General features: G+C 44.1%; 1 protein-coding gene across 3 annotated transcripts in view; it reads right to left on the bottom strand.

Annotated features, from left to right (window-relative positions):
* Positions 1 to 22,120, bottom strand: part of adam28 (ADAM metallopeptidase domain 28) — a 42,885-nt gene that overhangs the window by 20,241 nt on the left and 524 nt on the right. The window contains exons 1-12 of one of the 3 annotated variants that reach the window (XM_070546340.1): positions 13,211 to 14,345; positions 12,221 to 12,309; positions 11,709 to 11,785; positions 8,772 to 8,850; positions 8,448 to 8,524; positions 6,126 to 6,309; positions 5,804 to 5,866; positions 5,233 to 5,304; positions 4,967 to 5,136; positions 3,299 to 3,380; positions 2,934 to 3,067; positions 1,749 to 1,926 (exon numbers count right to left, since the gene is read on the bottom strand). In XM_070546340.1, the coding sequence (XP_070402441.1) occupies positions 1,749 to 1,926; positions 2,934 to 3,067; positions 3,299 to 3,380; positions 4,967 to 5,136; positions 5,233 to 5,304; positions 5,804 to 5,866; positions 6,126 to 6,309; positions 8,448 to 8,524; positions 8,772 to 8,850; positions 11,709 to 11,785; positions 12,221 to 12,309; positions 13,211 to 13,301 (1,296 nt within the window). In that variant the 5' untranslated portion in view covers positions 13,302 to 14,345. Of the gene's footprint in view, positions 1 to 1,748; positions 1,927 to 2,933; positions 3,068 to 3,298; positions 3,381 to 4,966; positions 5,137 to 5,232; positions 5,305 to 5,803; positions 5,867 to 6,125; positions 6,310 to 8,447; positions 8,525 to 8,771; positions 8,851 to 11,708; positions 11,786 to 12,220; positions 12,310 to 13,073; positions 13,164 to 13,210; positions 14,346 to 22,120 lie in introns of those variants that run through there. The other 2 variants (XM_070546341.1, XM_054731204.2) reach the window with 2 other exon arrangements.

Below are 22,120 nucleotides of genomic sequence, written 5' to 3'. Positions count from 1 at the left end.
AACCGAGGACAATATTTTCCTGATATAGGGTTTATTACTCAAGTAAGGGTAAAAAAGTATCTGATTAGAAGGCTACTTGAGTACTGAGTATCATCTGATCTAATATTTTTTAAATGATGACATCAAACAGACAAAATAAGAAGTTATGGGCAAATATTGCTACTTTAAAGACTAAAGGGGAAAAATGTAAACAAATAAACAACATAATTACAAAATAACAAATTTTAGGCAAAATTTAGACACTACCTGAGGACAATATTTTCCTGATATACAGGGTTTATTTGGTTATCTAAAAATGTAACACGTTTAAAAAAAATACCGCGATAATACTGAAAACTGTGATAATTTTGGTCACAATAACCGTGAGGTTACATTTTCACACCGTGACAACCCTAATCGCGATAAAGGGGAGACGATACAACGTATCATGATACATAGTGATACATTCAGTCAGATGTTATTAACAATTTTTTAACTGAATTTGTTGTAGGAATATTCAATAAACAGTCCAAACTGATACTTAACATGTTTACATTAGGTATTTGAATCATAACAGAGGGATTTTCATTTCAATGGTGGAAACAAACCCCGTTGCACACTGCTGCCAACTGGCAGTTGATTTCTGAGTTGCACCAAAAGAAAAGAAGATACACAAATATTTGCATGTAAATTCTTCCAAATATTGGATACACAGATTTTGAATATCGATATAATATCACAGGAAGAAAAATGACATATTGTCATCAATATTTTCTTACATCCCTAGGGAAGAATGCTGCCATTGAGTTTTACTAGCTTTGGACAAACGGAACACAAGCGTGGAGAAAACACATCTAAACATGATCTAGTCTGAAACGTTTGTGCCGTTAAACCTGCACATGACTGCTGCAGCACAACCAGACTTGCTGATGCTATCTGATTATTGCTAAACAAACCAATCTCTTTGTTTCACTTAACAGAAATGCTGCAGCATGCCAGGAACCACACGTCTTTGGCACAAAAGTCAGTTTAGGACAAAGAAGTAGGAGATTTTAGTTACAGAAAGTAGTTGCTCTGAGGCAAAATGTGCCTAGACTTAAAAATGCTTCAGCACTGTTTCAGTGTTATGAAAGAATCAAATCTGCCCAGCTAGTGTTACACCACCAGCAGTCAGCTTCACAACTTTACAGGCAACCAAACTTCTACAAGAGCAAAACTTGTATGAAACCAGGTTTCTGGTTGCAGAGGTGGGTTGTGTTCGGTGACGTTGGGATTCAGAGGTACCCTGGGCCCTTGTGGCTTTATTCATTGATGCTGATGTGCACTGCTGCCTCTGAGCATGAAGGTCACATATAACCAACCTTTTAGGATGTTTATTGTCCTCTCATTGTCACCTGATGCCTTCCTGGGTCAACGAGGATGAGACAGCAGCTTATAGTGCTGTGCTGCATTCAGTTACAATCAGACTTTTGAGTTTCACTTTGAAAATGTCATCTCACATTTGATGTAATTGCTTATTTACTATGATACAGGTATTTTATCGTATCAGCTCCCCCCCCCCCCCCCCGCGTGCGCCGCCCCTGCCTGTTTTCCATCTCCAACATGCCCTCACACGGGGGTCAGAGTTGACATACTCATGTTGAGACCCTGTCTTGTGCATAAGCAAGCGTTATAAAGGAGGCCCAGGTTTGCTGGAGCAGAGAAACCTCTACAACATGCAATCAGTGGCCTGGAGGACCAGACTGGTCCATCATGAACACACTTGTTACCTCCACAGTGCCGCAGTCACATTGCTCTCCTTTCTCCAAAAATCCATTTCCGCAGGTCGGAGGAGCCACCAGGGTGTTGTAGTCAGGTTTGTCCAGCAAGCAGCCGGGGCTGCGGCCAGTTAGGAAGCTTGCATAGTTGCTGCTGCTGCAGCTGCTGAAGGTGCGTGGGATGTTCGAGCTGAGCAGGGATAAAGAACATCATTATCTGTAGAGAGGCAGCCTCGAAGCTGCAAGGATGTTTGTTCTGTGCTTACAGCTGTTATTCTTTTCAGTGTTTCGTTTAGCTTTTTCTTCCACATTCCACCACCAGGTTCACCCATATGGAGGTCTAACCTCATGAATCTGTTGTGCTGTAAAACTATTCATCTTTCAGTTGTAAGGTCAAGCTGTGGAAGTAACAGGACATCCCTCGCTCCAGGGACAGGCTCCAGCTCCTTCTGGTGGATCTCAAGGTGTTCCCAATCCAATGAGGATTTCTAACTCTTCCAGCAGGTTCTAGCTCTCCCCAAGGTTCTCTGTCCAGGAGGACAAGGTTGGAAAACCTCCACAGGGAGGCAAGCAGGGGAGATCATGGCTGAAGTACCTCAGATGGAGGAGCTGAGACTAATCCAGCCTTCCCGAGGATGATGGAGCCCCTAATCTTGTCTAAGGAGAAGGCTCCTTTCAGCCTCTGGTATCTCACCAGTAAATCAAACTAACCTGTACAGATGAAATATTTCTATAAAACAGGTGTCCTGCTGAAGAAGCATGGCCTCAGATTCAGAAGAACTGACTCATCCCTGCTACCTCACTGAAACATCTAGTTTGCTTTTGTTCATTTGTCAGATTTGTCAGCAACTCTAGAGCAGGTGAGACTCGTGGTGATGCGTTTTAGACCTATGTGTGTACACTGGTGGTTCCTGGATAGAGAAGCTAAATTAGCTGGTGAACAGAGTTTTACTGCAGTGATGAGGATCAGCTGACTCTTACACTAAATTTAGCTTTATCTCTCTTACTCACACACACACACACACACACACACACACACACACACACACACACACACACACACGCACGCACGCACGCACGCACGCACGCACGCACACACACACACACACACACACAGCAGTCCCTGACCGTCTCCGTGTCTGACCTACTTAACTTGGACAGACTTGCCCTCTGAGACGTGGGGACAGCTTTTCGTACCTGAGGGCTGCAGCCATGATGCAGCTGTCTGCAGAACAAACACACCCGCTGGAGTCATCATGGTTCATCCCCAGATTGTGGCCCATCTCGTGGGCCAGAGTCGCTCCCACTGCAATAGCACGGTCATTGTGATCCTACAGGACAAATTCATGGGGATTTAACCTTCAGGTGAGGATTTCTGGATTTAATCAGCACTCTGAGTCAGTTGGATGTCTGACATGATGAAATAATGTTCTGCTTCATAACACCATCATATGAAGCCAAACCTCCAGAAGAAGTTGAAACATACAGTCAGAGGGTTTGATTTAGAACAACAGATTCTGTCCTCTATAAGGTTTTGCTGAACGACCATAGGCCCGGCTCACCTGTACCACACCGACTGAGCTGTCAGAGCAGAGAGTCCCAATGTAAGCAAGACCAACCGTTGGTCCTTCAAAGTCAATTCCACTGAAAAACAAGATGTCATTTATTGCATTTGGATTTTTTGGACAATTCTTTGAAAACCCTCTAGCCCAGGGGTGCCCAATCCTAGTCCCAGAGGGCCAGTATGCAGGAGACTTTGTGGTTTCTCTGCTCCAACACACTTGATTCGGAGGTTTTCTTCTTGGCACTCGAGGAGTACAGACGCTTCTCTCTTTCGCTCCCTTATCTTATTTCCCTAAGGCTCTTTGTCCTGTCTGCCCACAGAGCGCTTCTCTGCATTTCTTCTGAAAAACTATTTTTACTAACCATGGATTTGATAAACTGGTCATTCAATGCAATTGATAAGATTTTTTCAACAATGAGAATGGAGCAGGGGGCTCCCTCATGTCCACAGGGGACACACCCGGTGGGATATATGCTGGATTCCTGGAAGGAATGGAAGATCATATGCCTCAGCCAGCTGTCCATTGAGGATATCGAAGACGTGTGGATATTCGGCCTGATGATCACTGGATTTCTCCTGATTGGAGTGGGAGGGTATCTGGTTTTCTGGAAATTTGGGAAGACGGGAGCGATTGGAGGGCGACCCGCACCCACAGAAAGCACCGTCCGTGTGGAGACTTTTCAGGCTGGGACGTTACTCGAGGTGAACCATAAGCTGGACAATGTTCTAGCTGCGATACCGGTATTAGTGCGCAAAATGGATGTCATCTCAGAGAGAGTCACCGGACGGTATGGATAAGTTTAAAAACCCAAAATTGGCTTCACTGAAGGACTGGAATGATCAGTTTAAAGACTGAAGGCAGAGAGAAAAATTATCTCAGCCTAATCCAAACAAATTCTTGTTATCTGAATCTGACGCCCTGGTAGCCTTGAGCGGCAAGTAACAAACCCCCACTAAGGAATGCTGACAGATGCTGTGAAAACCCGACCTGCACCCCCCCCCCCCCCCTTCGGATTGGTGGACTTCAGCCTGGCGAGGTCATCAACCTGCAGGAGTCAATGTGCTCTGCGCTTCTCCCAAGATCTCCCTCCCACCTGTGACTGTACAGTAGATGAGCGCCGTAGATGGCTGCTCTCGCTGGGGGAAGCAGGATCCCAGCCCCCCCCCCCCCTTCCTACTGGAGTCTCATGTTATGTTGTGTTGTCTGAAGTCTGTTGCATATTTGTTGAGGTGTTTTTTTGCAGAGCAAAGCTGCCCTCCTGGTGGAGGGTAACTCTGAAATGCCTTTTTTCCCTCCACCTGAACCAATCCTCATGTAACCCTCCTATCTCTATTAAGGTAGCGCGACTCGGGTTGCAAATGACCACACTCACCAATTCTTGTCATGTGTCTTGCCCACGTATGTCTGATCTCTGAATTGTGTGTACTGAAACTCTAATTCCCCTCTGGGATTAATAAAGTATTGATTGATTGAATCACCTGTGCAGCAGCTTATGAAGCTCTGCTGAGGCTTGCTAATCACCTGCTGATTGAAATCAGGTGTGCTGAAGCAGAGTTCAAACTAAAACCTGCTGGATACTGGCCCTCCAGGACCAGGATTGGGCAACCCTGCTCTAGCCTAACCCAAACTACTGGTCAGCTATGGTTTTTTGAGTCCGTGTTGTACCTGATGAGGTGGGCATTGTCGTGTTTTTGTCTTTTTATCAGGTCAGAATTCCTCCAGGACTTAAAGGCATCCAGGTTAGCTCCTGCTGGGGGGGTCACTGTGATTAGATCACTGTTTGACCAGACCTCCAGACCCACCAGAGCGATAAAAGTCCTCAGGGGCTTGTATGCCTACAGGAGATCAGCAGAAAGACTGAGTTCTTCAGGAAAAACAGGAAACGAAACAATCGCACACATCCTCCTTATGAAAGTACAGCTCTGACTCACCGTGTTGACAAAATTGACTATTTCAAATATCCTCTTTCTAAGTGCTGTCAGGTCTTTGTTCATCTTCAGGTACTGAAACGACATTTCATCAAAGCAAAGTCACTTCCTGTTTCACAGCAACAGCTTCTCACCTAAACAATCGTCTTCTACCTTGAATAAAGTAAATAGAACAAACTTTATTGATCTCACAGAGGGGAAATTCACTTGCTACAGCAGCACACGTAGAGAAAAAGGCAGAAGAAAATAATAACAAGCTTATAGGTAAACACACAGACAATAAGCTAATATCGTGACCTTCATCCACCAAAAACAACAAATAAAAGGACGTTGTGTTTCCAGAACGAAGCAGCATGAAGGACACCAACACACTGATTCACACCAGGTACTGCACAAGTGTTGAACACATGCTGAATACTGCATTAGACAGCAGAGGTCTGAGAGCTGAACAGATTCTGAATCATAGTTCAGATATTTTGTCTCAACAAATAAAACCAGCTGAGTGGTCAGTATGAGTTCAAAGGTAGTGCAGGTGGAGACGATCACCATGAGAGGTTCCTGTTGGAAATCTTACCTCACGATTATCAGCAACAAGAATGAGCTCATTGTATTTCGGTTGTTGAACAATAGAAAGAACCTGAAAAATCAAATGAGAACATGTTTGAAAACGCATTTTGGATAAATAAAATGTAATTTTCATTAAATGTTTTCTGTGATTAAACCCTGAGATATCTCAGCTGTCGTGCAGTGCTGAGAAACGGGATTGATCATCTTACACACTAGGATGTGAAAGCTATTTCTCTAAAGACACGCTGTTCAGATGTCTTTCTACAGCAGGTAAGATGGAATGGGTTTGAGGAGGTCACGGTTAGTTGATAATCATTAATAACCCTAACCGCTGATCTGGAACGGCTGTGGCTTGTTGGAGGTTCGTACTCTTCGTTCCAGCTGGTGTTGGTCACGCCACACACTGCAGGGGTGAAACTGGCCCCGTCAAACGTTGTCACCGCATGATACCCCTGATCATCACCAGACAGGGGCTCGATCAGGTACCTCTGAGCAGATGTTCTGAAGTAGCCCCTAAACCAAGATCACACAAACAGTCAGACAGCTAGAGCTACAACTCAGCGGTAATGCATTTAAATGTGGAAAATATGTCTGTAAACACACTCATCTAGAAAATGAAAGGACCAGGTTTCCATCTGCTCATCCAAACTACTGAGGTGAGCTGCTGCAGTGACACTTCAGTGAGCTGGACCAGCCCTGCAGCAGTCTGAGTGACTTTGAATTAAAACTTTTACAGATCTTTGTTCCTGACACATGGACCATAGCAGTATGGAGATCCAGCAGGATTTTCTATCATAACCTAAATCTGTTTTTAAAGCCACAGACTGTAATCTTTTTAGTTGTCCCTGCAGTTAGGATATTCATAAATGATTTGATAAGCATGTGTTGTTAGCTTAAAATTTTACATTTTATATACATAAACTGTGGTCGACCCTCCAAAGTATAGCACCATCTTGAAATACTGCAGCTGTTTAGGGACATACAGGATATCATGCTCTGTGTTTTGCATTTGCGCTTTGACATTAAATTTCTTCTTCCTCTAAAGGTGCGGGGGTGGGTCCGGTTCACTCCCTGGCAGCCTTGCTGCTTGGCAAATTTCTGCTCCTTCTCCGCGTGTTGCTTGCCCTGTTCTAACATATGATCGCTCATGGCTGCGGGGGAAAGGGAGACGGGATCAGCGAAAGACGTGTTAGATGCAGCAGCAGTGTTCGTTGGAAAAAACTCCAGCCCTTGAAAAAATTTTGTTTCAGACCCCTGGTGCGTCTTTACGATTTCAGTGTTCCAGTTGAAACCATCAGTATTTGTCATTTACAGCTAAAGCGAGCTACGGCTACCTAAAAAAATGTTTCCAGCCAACAGGAAGCATGCTTTAGGTAGCCGGAGCTACGGGTAAGAGCAGAGGAAGCGTTACAACTACCCTGAGAGAAAGCAAGCAAAATATTTCTGTGCAATAACGCAGAACAGAAAGTTTAGAGCTGGTTTTTCTTTCGTTTTTGTGACCTTGAACATGAACCTGTTAACTATCCGTAAATAGAAAGGTGAAACCATCTTCCACTGATACTTTATTATGAATGTCCTTATAAACAACAAAACCCTTTAGTATTTGGATTGTTTTGTCTGAATAATGAGGGAAAAGCTTTTCAGAAGCAGGTTTTCAGTTTTTACTGGTAAACTCTCCGTCACACGCTGTTCAGACTGTGTTGCTGATGTAGTAACACCACGTGTGCATGTTGTCAGATGGTCTATGATTAGTATGTGAAGTAACTGCTTCTGAGATTATTCACCCCCTTCACCAGAAGTACCACACGGACAGCACATCATCTTATCCGTGCACAATGGAACGACCTCTCTCACAGCGACTCGTTACCAGGGAGGTGAAAGTAGCTAACTTTTAAGCTAGCCTCTTTAAGTTTAGCTTTTTCTGAGGAAACCAGTGAACTTTTTTTTGTTGCAAAAACGTAATTTCCTTAAAGAATGATTAAGTATCAAGTGCCACGTCGAATAAATCAAAGACAAGGAGGAAGAGAGGAGATTAAGGTTAAAATGTTGAGATAAAAACCAACTATCCAGGAAAAACAAACTTATTTAACCTGTTTTCATAAATCCTCTAACTGAGGGTGCTTCATGTGTTTTTAAACCATTAAAGGATACCTTAGTAAAATAATCTGGTTACTTTTGGATAAATCCTTCACAATAAAAGCATCTCTTATTCAGTATAAAGAACTATAATGTACTTAAAAAAATTCCCCTGGGAAAAAAAAATAAATTCATAACATTTCAAGTGTAGTGTCAATATGTCCTCCTTAATTCCTTTACAATGCTCAAATACCCTGTAATTCTAAAATGTTAAATTCAGTTATTTTGTCTTTTTATCAGAAGGCCTTTTGTTTGTTGCCCTGCCATGTTTTCTGTGAGAGTGCATGAATAATGGAATACGCTTTAAGCCTTGAACATTTCTTATCTTTTTAATTATTAATATTGTTGTTGTAGGTGGATTTAGTTTTCTTTATTCAGTTGGAAGATACAGGATAATTTAGTGAGAGAATACATAAATGGAAACATCATAAAAATGACTTATGAGATAGTATTTAAAACACCAGCACCAGGACCAAGGACAAAAAAAGATATAAAAGCCAATCCTGGAGTCTCACCTGAGTCCGTCACAAGTGCTGATGCTGACAGATGATTCACTATCATTAACAATCTTCCCGTGATAGTAGCAGTGATCCTGGAGAAGAGATCAGACCAATGTAACGTGTCTCTGGTTTGTTTTTCTGAACATTTATTTTTGAGGAATGTGTACATGTTCGTGTGATTTGTTCTTTGAAGCGTTTCTGAAAAAATTTGTTAGTTAAAAAATAATAATAAAGAATTAAAAAATAAAAAAGTTTCCTATTAAAGGAGGGAAATGAAATCAAATCTTGATGAGTCAAATGATGCAGAAGCAGAAGTGAAAAACACTAGCAAACACGTACAATGTCATTTGGCGTGGTAGTGACTCGCGTTCCATCCTCCTGGTAGTAGGTCTCCGTGTAGTCTTTGGTGAACAACTCACTGTAGGAAAGTTAACAGCACATATTAATCTGGTAAAAACCAAATCAAACAAATCAGATATTTTACTGTAAAATGAACTTGAATAACCAAAACAAAAAGCAGAAGGAAAAGTGGAAATGCATAGATGAAAAACGCAAAGTTGGTAGTGAACACACTGGTCATAATTATGGTTCACTCATGACTTGTTTAGCTCATGTAACATCATGTTTAGATCATGTAACATCATGTTTGATCATGTAACATCATGTTCACATCAGGCAGCATCATGTTTAGTTCATGTAACTTCACATTTAGATCATGTAACATCATGTTTAGATCATGTAACATCATGTTTAGTTAATGTAACATCATGTTTATTTCATGTAACATCATGTTTATTTCATGTAACACCATGTTTAGTTCATGTAGCATTATGTTTAGATCATGTAACATCATGTGTAGTTCATGTAACATCATGTTTAGTTCATGTAACATCATGTTTAGTTCATGTAACATCATGTTTAGGTCATGTAACGTAATGCCTAACTCATAATGCATCATGTTTAGATCATGTAACATCATGTTTACATCATGTAACATCATGTTTAGTACATGGAACATCATGGTTAACTCATGTAACATCATGTTTAGTTCATGTAACATCATGTTTAGTTCATGTAGCATCATGTTTAGTTCATGTAGCATCATGTTTAGTTAATTTAACATCATGTTTAGATGATGTAACATCATGTTTAGTTAATGTAACATCATGTTTAGTTCATGTAACATCATGTTCGGTTCATGTAACATCATGTTTGGATCATGTAACGTAATGCTTAACTCATGTGACATCATGTGTAGTTCATGTAACATCATGTTTAGTTCATGTAACATCATGTTTAGTTCATGTAACATCATGTTTAGGTCATGTAACGTAATGCCTAACTCATAATGCATCATGTTTAGATCATGTAACATCATGTTTACATCATGTAACATCATGTTTAGTACATGGAACATCATGGTTAACTCATGTAACATCATGTTTAGTTCATGTAACATCATGTTTAGTTCATGTAGCATCATGTTTAGTTCATGTAGCATCATGTTTAGTTAATTTAACATCATGTTTAGATGATGTAACATCATGTTTAGTTAATGTAACATCATGTTTAGTTCATGTAACATCATGTTCAGTTCATGTAACATCATGTTTGGATCATGTAACGTAATGCTTAACTCATGTGACATCATGTTTAGATCATGCAACATCATGTTTTGTTCATGTAACAGCATATTTAATTCATGTAACATCATGTTTAGATCATGTAACATGCTTAGTTCATGTAACATCATGTTTAGTTTATTTACCATCATGTCTAGTTCGTGTATCATCATGTTTGGTTCATGAATCATCATGTTTGGTTCATTTAACATGTTTAAATCATGTAACATCATGTTTAGTTCATGTAACATCATGTTCAGTTCATGTAACATCATGTTTGGATCATGTAACGTAATGCTTAACTCATGTGACATCATGTTTAGACCATGCAACATCATGTTTTGTTCATGAATCATCATGTTTGGTTCATTTAACATGTTTAAATCATGTAACATCATGTTTAGTTCATGTAACATCATGTTTAGTTCATGTAGCATCATGTTTAGTTCATTTAACATCATGTTTAGATGATGTAACATCATGTTCAGTTAATGTAACATCCTGTTTGTTCATGTAACAACATGTTTACATTATGTAACATCATGTTTACATCAGGCAGCATCATGTTTAGTTCATGTAGCATCATGTTTAGTTCATGTAGCATCATGTTTAGTTCATTTAACATCATGTTTAGATCATGTAACATCATGTTTAGTTAATGTAACATCATGTTTAGTTCATGTAACATCATGTTCAGTTCATGTAACATCATGTTTGGATCATGTAACGTAATGCTTAACTCATGTGACATCATGTTTAGATCATGCAACATCATGTTTTGTTCTTGTAACAGCATATTTAATTCATGTAACATCATGTTTAGATCATGTAACATGCTTAGTTCATGTAACATCATGTTTAGTTTATTTACCATCATGTTTAGTTCATGTATCATCATGTTTAGTTCATGTATCATCATGTTTGGTTCATTTAACATGTTTAAATCATGTAACATCATGTTTAGTTCATGTAACATCATGTTTAGTTCATTCAACATCATGTTTAGTTCATGTAGCATCATGTGTAGATCATGTAACATCAAGTTTAGATCATTGCACCATCATGTTTATCATGTAACATCATGTTTAGATCATTTAACGTCATGTTTAGGTCATGTAACATCATATTTACATTAGGTAACATCATGTGTAGATCAGATAACATCATGTTTAGATCATATGACATCTTGTTTAGATCATGTAACATCATGTTTAAATCATGTAACATCATGTATAGATCATGTAACATCATATTTAGATCATGTAACATCATGTTTAGATCATGTAACATCATGTTTAGTTCATGTAACATCATGTTTAGTTCAAGTAACATCATGTTTACATTAGGTAACATCGTGTAGATCAGATAACATCATGTTTAGATCACGTGACAGCTTGTTTAGATCATGTAACATCATGTTTAGATCATGTAACATCATGTTTAGATCATGTAACATTATGTTTAGATCATGTAAGATCATGTTTAGTTCATGTAACATCATGTTTACATCATGTAACATCATGTGTACATCCGGTAGCATGATGTTTAGATTATGTGACATCATGTGTCTGTCAGGAAACATAATGTTTAGATCATATAACATTATGTTTAGATCAGGTAACATCATGTTTAGATCATGTACATGAGAACTTACTTATTTTTTTCAAGTTGCATTTCAATGTTGTGTCCTCCCATTGTCATCGTGTACGTAACTGTGTCTGGTCTAGCATGCTGTTGGGGGATATAAGCACAGAAAGGGCATGAGTTCAGTATTATATATATGTCTCATGTCTAACCTCATACCATGACTTATTTATCATTTTTAGGAATCACAACACATCTAGGGGACACAATGTCACGATCCTGGGGCATTTTCTGCTGTGGAACATTTTCTCTTCTCCTTCGTCTGCAGCAGTGGGCAAGATGTGTCTCCTGTGAGCAGACACACCCGATGCTCATCAGCTGTCTGATATTTAAGATCCAGAATTCTTTTGCTTCTGTTCTGTTGTCAGTTGTCAGTTGTCAGTCATCATGCCCAGTGGTTCTTTAGTCTGTAGACTGATTTGTTTTCCTTTCACCAGTCACTAGTCACATGTTCTCTGTTCATACACTGAGTCAGAAAACACGACATAAATCATTTTCATTATAATTTACAGAATAAGTTACCTCAGCATTTCTTTTCCTCACTGTGTGAAGTCTCACAGGTCGGACCACCTCATAGTCCTGCATTTCCTCAAATGCCAGACTGTGACTTTCTGTGGACACACATCATATTGGATATTAGTAGCAGTATTTCTTCCTGCGAAATGTTGAGCATAACCTCTTGTTACTATCAATAAACAAATCACGGATTTAACTAATATCATCTGAGCTTCCCTACAGTGGTTCGTGCCTGTGGAAACAGCATTTTTCCATCCTGCTGCTTTTAGAGAGAAGTTCCACGTTGTATGGAGAGATCAGGATTGTTTCAGCTGTTATGATCAAGGCCCTTCTAGCAGTTCCGCATAGAAACAAGAAGAGTTTCTATTGATCATCATTTTAAACAGGATTTAGTGTCATTTTCTGTGATTCAATTAAACTTGACTGCGTGATTCTATTCTGTCCTACAAAGCCTGATATGTTTCTATTTGTATTTATTTATTATCTTTACATTAGTAGATGTCATTCAGTTTAATGTATGAAATACAGATTAAATAGGCTGAAGCAAACAAAATTTATTAATTTTTTAAAATAAAATTAATAACTATACCTTTCTGAAGTGTATCTGTTTTATTGTTTAGTGAAGATACCAGCTGACAAATCTGCTAATGTCTGTGCAGCTGCAACTGTAGGTGCGACGTTTGCAAATGTTACACCAATGAAATAATCTAGGAGTTTAAAAACACATCAGGTGTGTCACATCACTTCTTTAACTTTTCATGATGTAATTACTGTAGGTTATTTCATCATGGCTCCTATTATTATATAAGAGAACAACAAAGACTTTAGATAATCTCAAGTGCCTTAATTACACACAAACCACATAATGTTGAAATCCACACCCTTTAGGTTCTGCTCAAACAGAGAGGAGTCAGATGAACAAATGTCCTCCAACCTACAGCGGACAAGTGGGAAAACAACTGTGATAAAAAAAATTAAAAAAAAACATGTGATTACGTTTCTGGTCTCCCAGCAAACAGAAGCAGGTTTGGGCCTGGTCCAATGCACCCTCTTCCCTTGCTATACACTCTACTCCCAAAGTCAACATCAAGCCCTTGTAAACAGTGTGGCAGAACACCCCCACATACCACTGTGTTCAGCTGTGACCTATGGATTACACAATACAGTAGAGTAAGTTACACAGACTTCCACTGACCCACAAACAGATTACAATTAAAATTATCTTGTATGTTTGACCCAAGTTGTCTCCATGTTTGTCTTTTATTTGAGCTAATGCTAACAGAGCTAGGGGCAAAAAGACTGGTAACAGCAAGGAAGAAGAAAGCGTTGTGTGTGTGCATGTGTGTTCATGTGTGTGTGTGTGTGTGTGTGTGTGTGTGTGTTTGTTTGTTAGCGGCTTATTTCTCTAACATAATGTCTCCGAGATGGGGGTGGGGGTGCTGTCCCGCACTGCCACAGCGCCGCCAGGCAATCCCTCCTTTAAGTTACAGGAAGTAAGACTCATATGTTGAGGTGACTTGCACTTAATCTCTCTAGCCTAGCCCACATAACGTATTTAACTACTATGATCAACCAGTTCAGTGAACTTTTTAAATAATGACTGAAGGAGGCAAACAAGTCCTGTCGGGCCGCTTGAGGACCGTAGTAGTTGGCGATTCACACGCAGAGGAGAGCTGGCGTAGATCTCGTAGAGCAGCGGTGAAGATGGAGCAGACAACACTGGATGTCATTTAGCCACTGGCTAACGGAGAAAGGCTGGGACCTGATGGGAGTGCGACAGAGGGTTGCGAGTGTCATGATCTGGGGAATACGTCTAAACCAAGACATGCAGAATCACAACAACTCACGGATTGATGGTAAAAAATAATATTTATTTAATAATGGGAACTGAAGGAGCACTGGTAAGTCCAATGGGGATCGAGAAACGGGAGTGCAGCGTCTGAGGAGGGGAGAGCAGATACAGGCGAGTCCAGGGAGGTAAGTCTTAACTTGGTTGGTGCAGAGAAGAGACTTACTGGGAGATGGGAAAGTACCAGGACAAGGGAGGGCAGGTTGAGAGCAGGGTGTATGCAAGAGTCCAAGAGTCCTGGAGAGGGAGCGTTAGGAGGGCAGGTGAGTGGGTCGGTAAGGAGGAATGGAGAACGGTTGAGAGCTGCGCCCAGAAGTCCTATGAAGCACGGGTGAGTAATCCTGAGGAGTCGCTGACTCAGAGATGTTCCAAAAACCTGGAGACGGGTAATCACAAAATCCAAAGTTCACAATAATCCAAGAAGCTCGAGAGAACAAAACCAAGTATCACTAGGAGGCTAGAAACTACCAAGCTGTAGTAATCATCTGGCGTCGAGGTGTGTTCTCCTTCCTCCTTATGTAGCTGGACCCGCTGATTGCCAACGAGATGCAGCTGGGAACCTCCCTCTCCTGCAACACACAGCTGGAAAATTGAGGAGTACTCACTCCGGCTCATGACAGCGAGAAGAGAAGGAACTTGAGGAGGAGAAGAAGGACTTTGGAACTGATACGTTGGGACCGACTCTAGTATGGAGAAACAACGAATGAGCAACTTGAGGTGAGTGAGGGAGTAACTCTGGTGGGCAGGGAGCGGGGGTGGGGAGCTCATCATTTGGTAAAGTTGAAATCCCGGTAGTTGTCACACTGTGTGAAATTATTTCACAAAAGCATCTGCTAAATACATAAACATAAACATATTTCTTTGCATGTGACCCATCCCCTGGGGTAGTGGTGAGCCGTGCTTGGGAACCATTTGGTGGTTTAACCCTCCCAATGCCGAGGCATTGGGTCCCATTTTTAAAGTCTTTGGTATGACCTGATCATGGATTTGAACCCCCGGTCGCCCAGTCTCAAGGCAGACACTCATGTCACTAGGCCACTGAGCTGGTTTGAGCTGGTTTGTGGCCTCCTATAGTTGGGCAGCATGATGTCATGACAAGTTTGGTGTGTCTTTCAGATTTGTTGTTTGTTATTCAGTCCAGCAACAGTGTAATCGGTTCTTTTCTTCTTCTTAGTTGGTTTGGCAGATCGCATGCTTCCAGGAAACACTGCTGCCCTCTGCTGTTTCTTTCAGTTTACGACATGTCAAAGCGCAAACTCAAAACACAGAGCTCTGTATTTTGTAACCCACTTTTACATTTTTGAATATGAATTTAATAATTAGGACCTTCTAGCAAACACTGACAATTTAAGAAGAAAAAGTCATTTATAAGCCCAGAAGTTGTATTACGTTTTTACTTTTCCTACTTGTGGAAAGTGAGTGTAGTAGTGATGGCACATCTGCACAGTTTTAGGGATGATTGACTCGGGGCCAATCAGGGAGCAATGGGAGTGTTTATAAGTCGGTTGCTTGCATTGTGTGACATGAGTATCATTTGTCCTGAGTCTCGAGAGCGAGGAGATCGGGTTTGGCCCCTTGGAAGAGTAGGGGTGTGATGCGCTGCTCATGGTGCGGTGTGGGTAGGTGTTTCCGGGTTTCTTTATTTGGGTGATGTGACGGTATTAATGGTTAATGTTGGGCTTGGCAGACTTTGAAGGAGTATCGGTTTTCCTCATGTGGGGGCTAGGAGTTGAGAGGCACGGCGTCGGCGTGGTATGTGTTTGTTTGTTGCTCTGATGCATGTTTTCATCTTTCTTTGGCATTCTGATGTTTGTTTTGTGTTGCAGGAGAGAACTAGCACTTAGCTGTCACGCATCTCGTCAAAATCCGGAGGGTTGCTGCTTTGCAGTAATTTCTGGGTTGTATCCCGAGGTAGTGAGATGAAGGCGTGCATCTACGCAGCTCGTTTACGAATGATCTTTGTGGAGGAGGAGACATCCTCGGCACTCAGTTTGGGACAGGCTCAGTCAACAGTACGGTGACTAACTACGACAGGAGCCGCAAGTTAACCCCTCTGTTCCAACACTGTTCCCAGGACAGAAAGAAATGAAAGGCTGAATGGGCCAGGTCTGCCTGGAGTAGAGCCCTGCACTGAAGCCCTAGGCCCTGCTTCGAGCCAACGACTGTGTAATTACCTCGGACACGGGCCGGGCGCCTTTATTTTTAATTGAATTCATAAAAAAAATTGAAACACTTAAACCAGGGGTCGGCAACCTGTTCCCATCAAAGAGCCATTATTACTCATTTCCCACAGTAAAGAAAACACTGGGAGCCACAGCTGCCGCGGCATTGTGGGCGGGGCCTACCCTCAGACAGCAGAGCGCTGCTCACAACAGGTGACAGCAGCCAGTACCGGTCGCTCGTGTACGTCAAAGATATCTTTTATAAAAAGATTATCAATAAAAGGATTTATATAAAGTGGATCCAGAAGTTGTAGCCCGTCTCTGCCTACAATATTTTGATATTTTTCACCCTGTTGGTGGTTTTACTGAGCAGGTGCCACTTTTGTCATACGTTTCTTTTTAAAACATGTTTAGACTGTTCAGAATACAAATCCAGGCTCTGTCAGGTTTGATTGTTGTAATTAAACTTTGTAGGTGGGGATGGTCAGAAAAGGATCCGATCATTTTGTTTTTCCCTCATTTACAGTGACGGAGATAACGGCGCAGTGCGCCTGGCTCTGGTGTTAATCAAGTTTAATTTTATCTATTTTCACAAGAAAACAGAACAGCCAAAAGCAGGGCTTGTGTTGACCGGACAGTTCCCGTATATGACCGTTTATTTTGATGGAGAAAGAATAGAAAGAATTACCCCGACGCATGCAGACAAACTGACATTTTATTCTACGCAAATCGCAGATGTAGCTAAATCACTCAAGAAAAGATTCCCATCTGAACATCTGAGCTGGACACTGCTCAGCGCAGCTCGCTGTCAGCGCGTACTACATAAGGTCCACAGCGAGCTGAAGATGTGGAGAGGGGCTTGGAGCACGTCGCAGAACCAGAGCGCATGCAGGAAGATTCCTCCGACTGAAGCAAGTGTTTTCCAAACCTGGTCTCTCAGAGAGACTTGTCACTTAGAATGACTGAATTCAGTCGGAGGAATCTTCCCGCTGATCTGAATCTGATGCGGCTCTCTGTGCTTGAAAAATAATGAATGGATATTTAAATAAAATGCTTTATATTTTACTGAATTAATTTTATATCTGTAAGTCAATTCTATGTAAAGATTGTTTGCGTAAACCTGAACAGGCTAAACCCGGTCTTGCTGTGAGACCAGGTTGACGGGTCACGCTTGTGCATATGCGCTTCCTGAGCTGAAGAGGATAAGAGATTCTGGGCTTCTCCTGCTCCTGGATGTGTCGCCACATTGGAGACAGGAACAAGCGCTATTCAGCCAAAGTTTCATAATCAGGGAACATTTTCTAAGTGACAAGTCTCTCTGAGAGACCGGGTTTGGAAAACACTCGCTTCAGTGGTAGGAACCTTCTCGCATGCGCTCTGGTTCTGCAACGCGCTCCAAGCCAATCTCCACATCTTCAGCTCGCTGTGCACCTATTGTACGCGCTGACAGTGAGCTGCGCAGAGTAGTGTCCAGCTCAGATGTTCAGATGGGGATCTTTTCTTGGGTGATTTAGCTACATCTGCGATTTGCGTAGAATAAAATGTCAGTTCGTCTGCATGCGTTGGGGTAATTCTTTCTATTCTTTCTCTGTCAAAATAAACCGTAAAATACGGGAACTATCCGGTCAACACAAGCCCTGCTTTTAACTGTTTTGTTTTCTTGTGAAAATTGTTGGAAAGAGATAAAATTTAACTTGATTACTACCAGAGCCAGTGCGCCGTTATCTCCGTGACGGTAAATGAGGGGAAAAAAAATTGATCGGACCCTGCACGTCTTTTAACACATTGGTCAGGATTGATGCACTTTGTATTCATTTAGTTGGTTAAAAAAAAGTCAGGCTCGGGCTCGGGTCGGGCCAGAGAATCCTGAAAACCTTTTCGGACCGGGTCGGGCTGGGGCTCCACCCCCTCAGGCCGGGCCGGACACGGGCTCAGATTTTAGGCCCGTGCAGGAATCTAGCCTGGAGGGTGGAAGGTGTATGATTTAACTGCATGGGGAAGGGATAATCAGTAGGAGTCTGGTGTGTGTGTACTGTGTGTGTGTGTGTGTGTGTGTGTGTGTGTGTGTGTGTGTGTGTGTGTGTGTGTGTGTGTGTGTGTGTGTGTGTGTGTGTGTCAGAGTCCAAGCCCCCAGGCCGGGCTCTCCCAGCTGACCGGCTTCCGTCTTGGACCACATTACCCAGCATGCCCCTCGCAGGGATTCCCTCCACGTAGCACCTGCGCCCATCCGTGTCTATATATGGAAGACGCATATGGAAGACGCCACACCGGCTCTTCACTCAGTCATCGTTCCACCGTGATCCATGATCAGAGTATTCTGAAGCTAATACAGCTGAACCTCCACCTTCCTTACTCAGACCTCATCCAACCGTCAGCCTTTCCAGCACCGCTTTCAGCCAGCAGTCTGAAATAAAGCCCTTACTCCCGAACCCAGTCTTCAAGTCTGACAGGATGACTGAGTCCATTAATCCAGCGGAGTTCGAGCAGATGAAGAGAAAGATGGAGCAACTGGTGAACGAGAACGTTCAGCTCCACGCCCAGGTCGACTGGCTTAACACCAGGCTGAACTCCCAGACCGATCTCTCCATGCAGTTGTCTACTGCCGTCACGGCACTCCAGCAGCAGGTTCATGCTCTCCAGTTGCAAGCCCTCACTCCACTGACGGGAGAGCCACACTTCAGTCTCCCGGAGAAGTGGAATGGAGAGACGGGGAGTCCAGACGGTCTGCTCGCTACCCTCGACATGCAGTTCGAGTGCCACCCAGGACGCTTCCCCACTGCGCGCTCTCGGGTGGCACAGCTCACCGGACGCACGGCAGAGTGGGCCGCTGCGCTCTACAATTCCAAATCACCGGAGTGCAATGACTACGCTGCATTTGTGGCCGCCCTCAGAAAGACGTTTGTTCCACCCAGCAGCGAAATGGGGGCAGAGGCACGACTCCTAAAACTCCGCCAGAAGGAGCGCTCTGTGTGCGCATATGCGTCGGAGTTCCGCACCATCTCCGCCAAGCTGCGGTGGGATGACTCTGCCCTTCGAGCCGTCTTCTTGGAGGGACTGGCAACCTACATCTGGGATGAGATGGCAGGAATCAAGGTCTAACTATGGACCCTCAGAAAGTCCAGGCGGTGAAGGACTGGCCCCTACCAACCAGCCTGAAGCAACTGCAGAGTTTTCTGGGTTTCTGCAACTTTTACCGTCGATTTATCAAAGACTTTAGCACCATTGTAGCACCTCTCACATCTCTCACCCGACCGAGCCCTCCTGGTCAACCGTTCCGGCTCACCCCAGACGCCGTTCGGGCCTTCCACTACCTAGTCGCTCGTTTCACATCGGCTCCTATCCTGCGCCATCCGGATCAGGCAGTCCCTTTTGTGGTCGAAGTCGACGCCTCGGATGTCGGCGCCGGCGCCATCCTGTCCCAAGGCGGCCCAGACGACAGGCTACATCCCTGCGCCGTTTCGTGGCCCACCTTGGGTGGCCGTTGGAGGAGGCCATCCAAAACGCCCTCCGGGATGACCCAGCGCCGCCAGAGACCCCCGCCGGTCGGCTCTACGTCCCCACGGCCTGCCGCAGTGAGGCGTTGTCCTGGGTCCACTCATCACGCCTGTCTGGTCACGAAGGCTTCTCTCAGACTCTCAGGTTCCTTAAACGGGCTCTCTTTTGGCCACGTATGGAGAGGGACGTTAAGGAATTCACGAGCGCCTGTGAGGTCTGCGCCCGCTCTAAGGCATCCACCCAGGCTCCGGTTGGCACCCTCAGACCTCTCCTGGTGCCCAGCCGCCCCTGGTCCCATGTGGGGCTGGACTTCGTCACAGGTCTCCCGCCGGTCAACGACCTCAACACCATCCTGATGGTCACTGACCGGTTTTCCAAAGCTGTTCACTTCATCGCCCTCCCGGGCCTCCCCTCGGCCTGACGTACTGCAGAACTGTTTCTGGAGAATGTGGTGCGTCTCCACGGGTTCCCGGTCGACGTGGTCTCAGATCGTGGTCCCCAGTTCACGGCCCGTTTCTGGAAAGCCTTCTGCCATCTAGTGGGAGCTTCTGTCAGCCTGTCTTCGGGCTACCACCCACAGACCAACGGTCAATCGGAGCGGGCGAACCAACAGTTGGGCCGGTACCTCCGCTGCTTTGTCTCGGCCCAGCCCTCGCAGTGGCCTAAGTACCTCCTCTGGGCGGAGCTGTCTCATGATCTCCATACCTCCTCGGCCACTCAGATGTCCCCTTTCGAGGTCTGCTGCTATGGCTACCAGCCCCCAGTCTTTTCCCACCAAGAACCCGAAGCCGCGGTGCCAGCCGCTCAATCCCTGGTGAGGCACTGCAAGAACGCATGGATCAAGGTGCGGGCCTCCATTACCCGGGCCAACGCACGTTACTCACACCATCATATCCGCAGGCACCGCCCGGGTCCCTCCTATGCTCCAGGGGACAAGGTCTGGGTGTCCACGGCAGGCCTCCGGGTCCGCTCCGGTTCCAGGAAGCTCGCTCCCCGGTTCCTCAGGCCCTACCCCGTGCAGAAGGTCATCAACCCGGTCACGTACCAGCTGCGGCTGCCTACAAGCCTTCGCGTCCATCCCACCTTCCACACCTCCCGGCTCAAGCCTTACGTGGAATCCTCCCTCCTGCCGCCTCGGGCTCCAGCGCCTCCGCTGGCCCGCTTCCTCGATGGTGAGCCCATCTACACCGTCCGGCGCATTCTGGACGCTCGCCGCCGGGGCCGGGGCTGGCAGTACCTTGAAGATTGGGCGGACTACGGCCCCGAGGAACGCTACTGGGAGCCGGCCGGCCCGCTCCATCTTGGACCCTGCCCTCATCTCGGACTTTTGGGCCCACCGAGGTGGCCCGGGGACTTCTGGAGCCGTCCCTGGACCGGGGGGTCCTGTCAGAGTCCAAGCTCCCAGGCCGGGCTCTCCCAGCTGACCGGCTTCCGTCTTGGGCCACATTACCCAGCATGCCCCTCGCGGGGATTCCCTCCACGTACCACCTGCGCCCATCCGTGTCTATATATGGAAGACGCCACACCGGCTCTTCACACAGTCATCGTTCCACCGTGATCCATGATCAGAGTATTCTGAAGCTAATACAGCTGAACCTCCACCTTCCTTACTCAGACCTCATCCAACCGTCAGCCTTTCCAGCACCGCTTTCAGCCAGCAGTCTGAAATAAAGCTCTTACTCCCGAACCCAGTCTTCGAGTCTGACAGTGTGTGTGTGTGTGTGTGTGTGTGTGTGGTGTCTGTGTTCTGTGTTTCGTGTGTTTTGTGTTCCTTTAGGTGATGTTATTTTGGTGATACTTGTGTAACGGAATAGAGTGATGTAACTATCTAGAGTGATACATGTAATAAATTTGAGTTTATTTTCATACTTTTCCATGACTCCAGTTTCCTTGGGCAATAATGGACACTTAGGTATTATAGCTGTTTGTCACATACTCAATGCTAAGTTTCCTTATTGTGATGTCACACTAAGGAACGCTTGTAAACAGCTTGTTGAAGCAAATGATTCCTGAAACCAAAATCTGTCAGGAAATGCTCGGACAGTTTTATTCACCTTTGTTGTGTTTATGGAGGTAGTAGAGACCATCATGGCTGCACAAAAGGATGACAAAGTGAGATTCGCATAAATATGCTAAATGATTCAAAGCCTGAACCAACATCCAAGGATTTTCTATTTCCTCTCAGATCCTGAGCACACCTAACATAAAGGAACTCTGTCCCTGGGATACTCAGAACTTCATCTGAATGAAAGTAGTACACCCGCATGGCCAGGGTTGAGTCAAATAAAGACTCGTGAAACCAACATGTCCACCAGTTATGGGAAATTCACTTACCTCAGGTCATCAGACAGGCATTTTCAGTGGAGGTTTAAAAAGCAACCCTGAAGAACAACGTACTTC

This window comes from Nothobranchius furzeri, chromosome 17 (genome assembly GCF_043380555.1).
Source record: "Nothobranchius furzeri strain GRZ-AD chromosome 17, NfurGRZ-RIMD1, whole genome shotgun sequence".
In the NCBI taxonomy this organism is placed as follows: Eukaryota; Metazoa; Chordata; class Actinopteri; order Cyprinodontiformes; family Nothobranchiidae; genus Nothobranchius; species Nothobranchius furzeri.
This window is presented reverse-complemented; position numbering and strand designations above follow the sequence as displayed.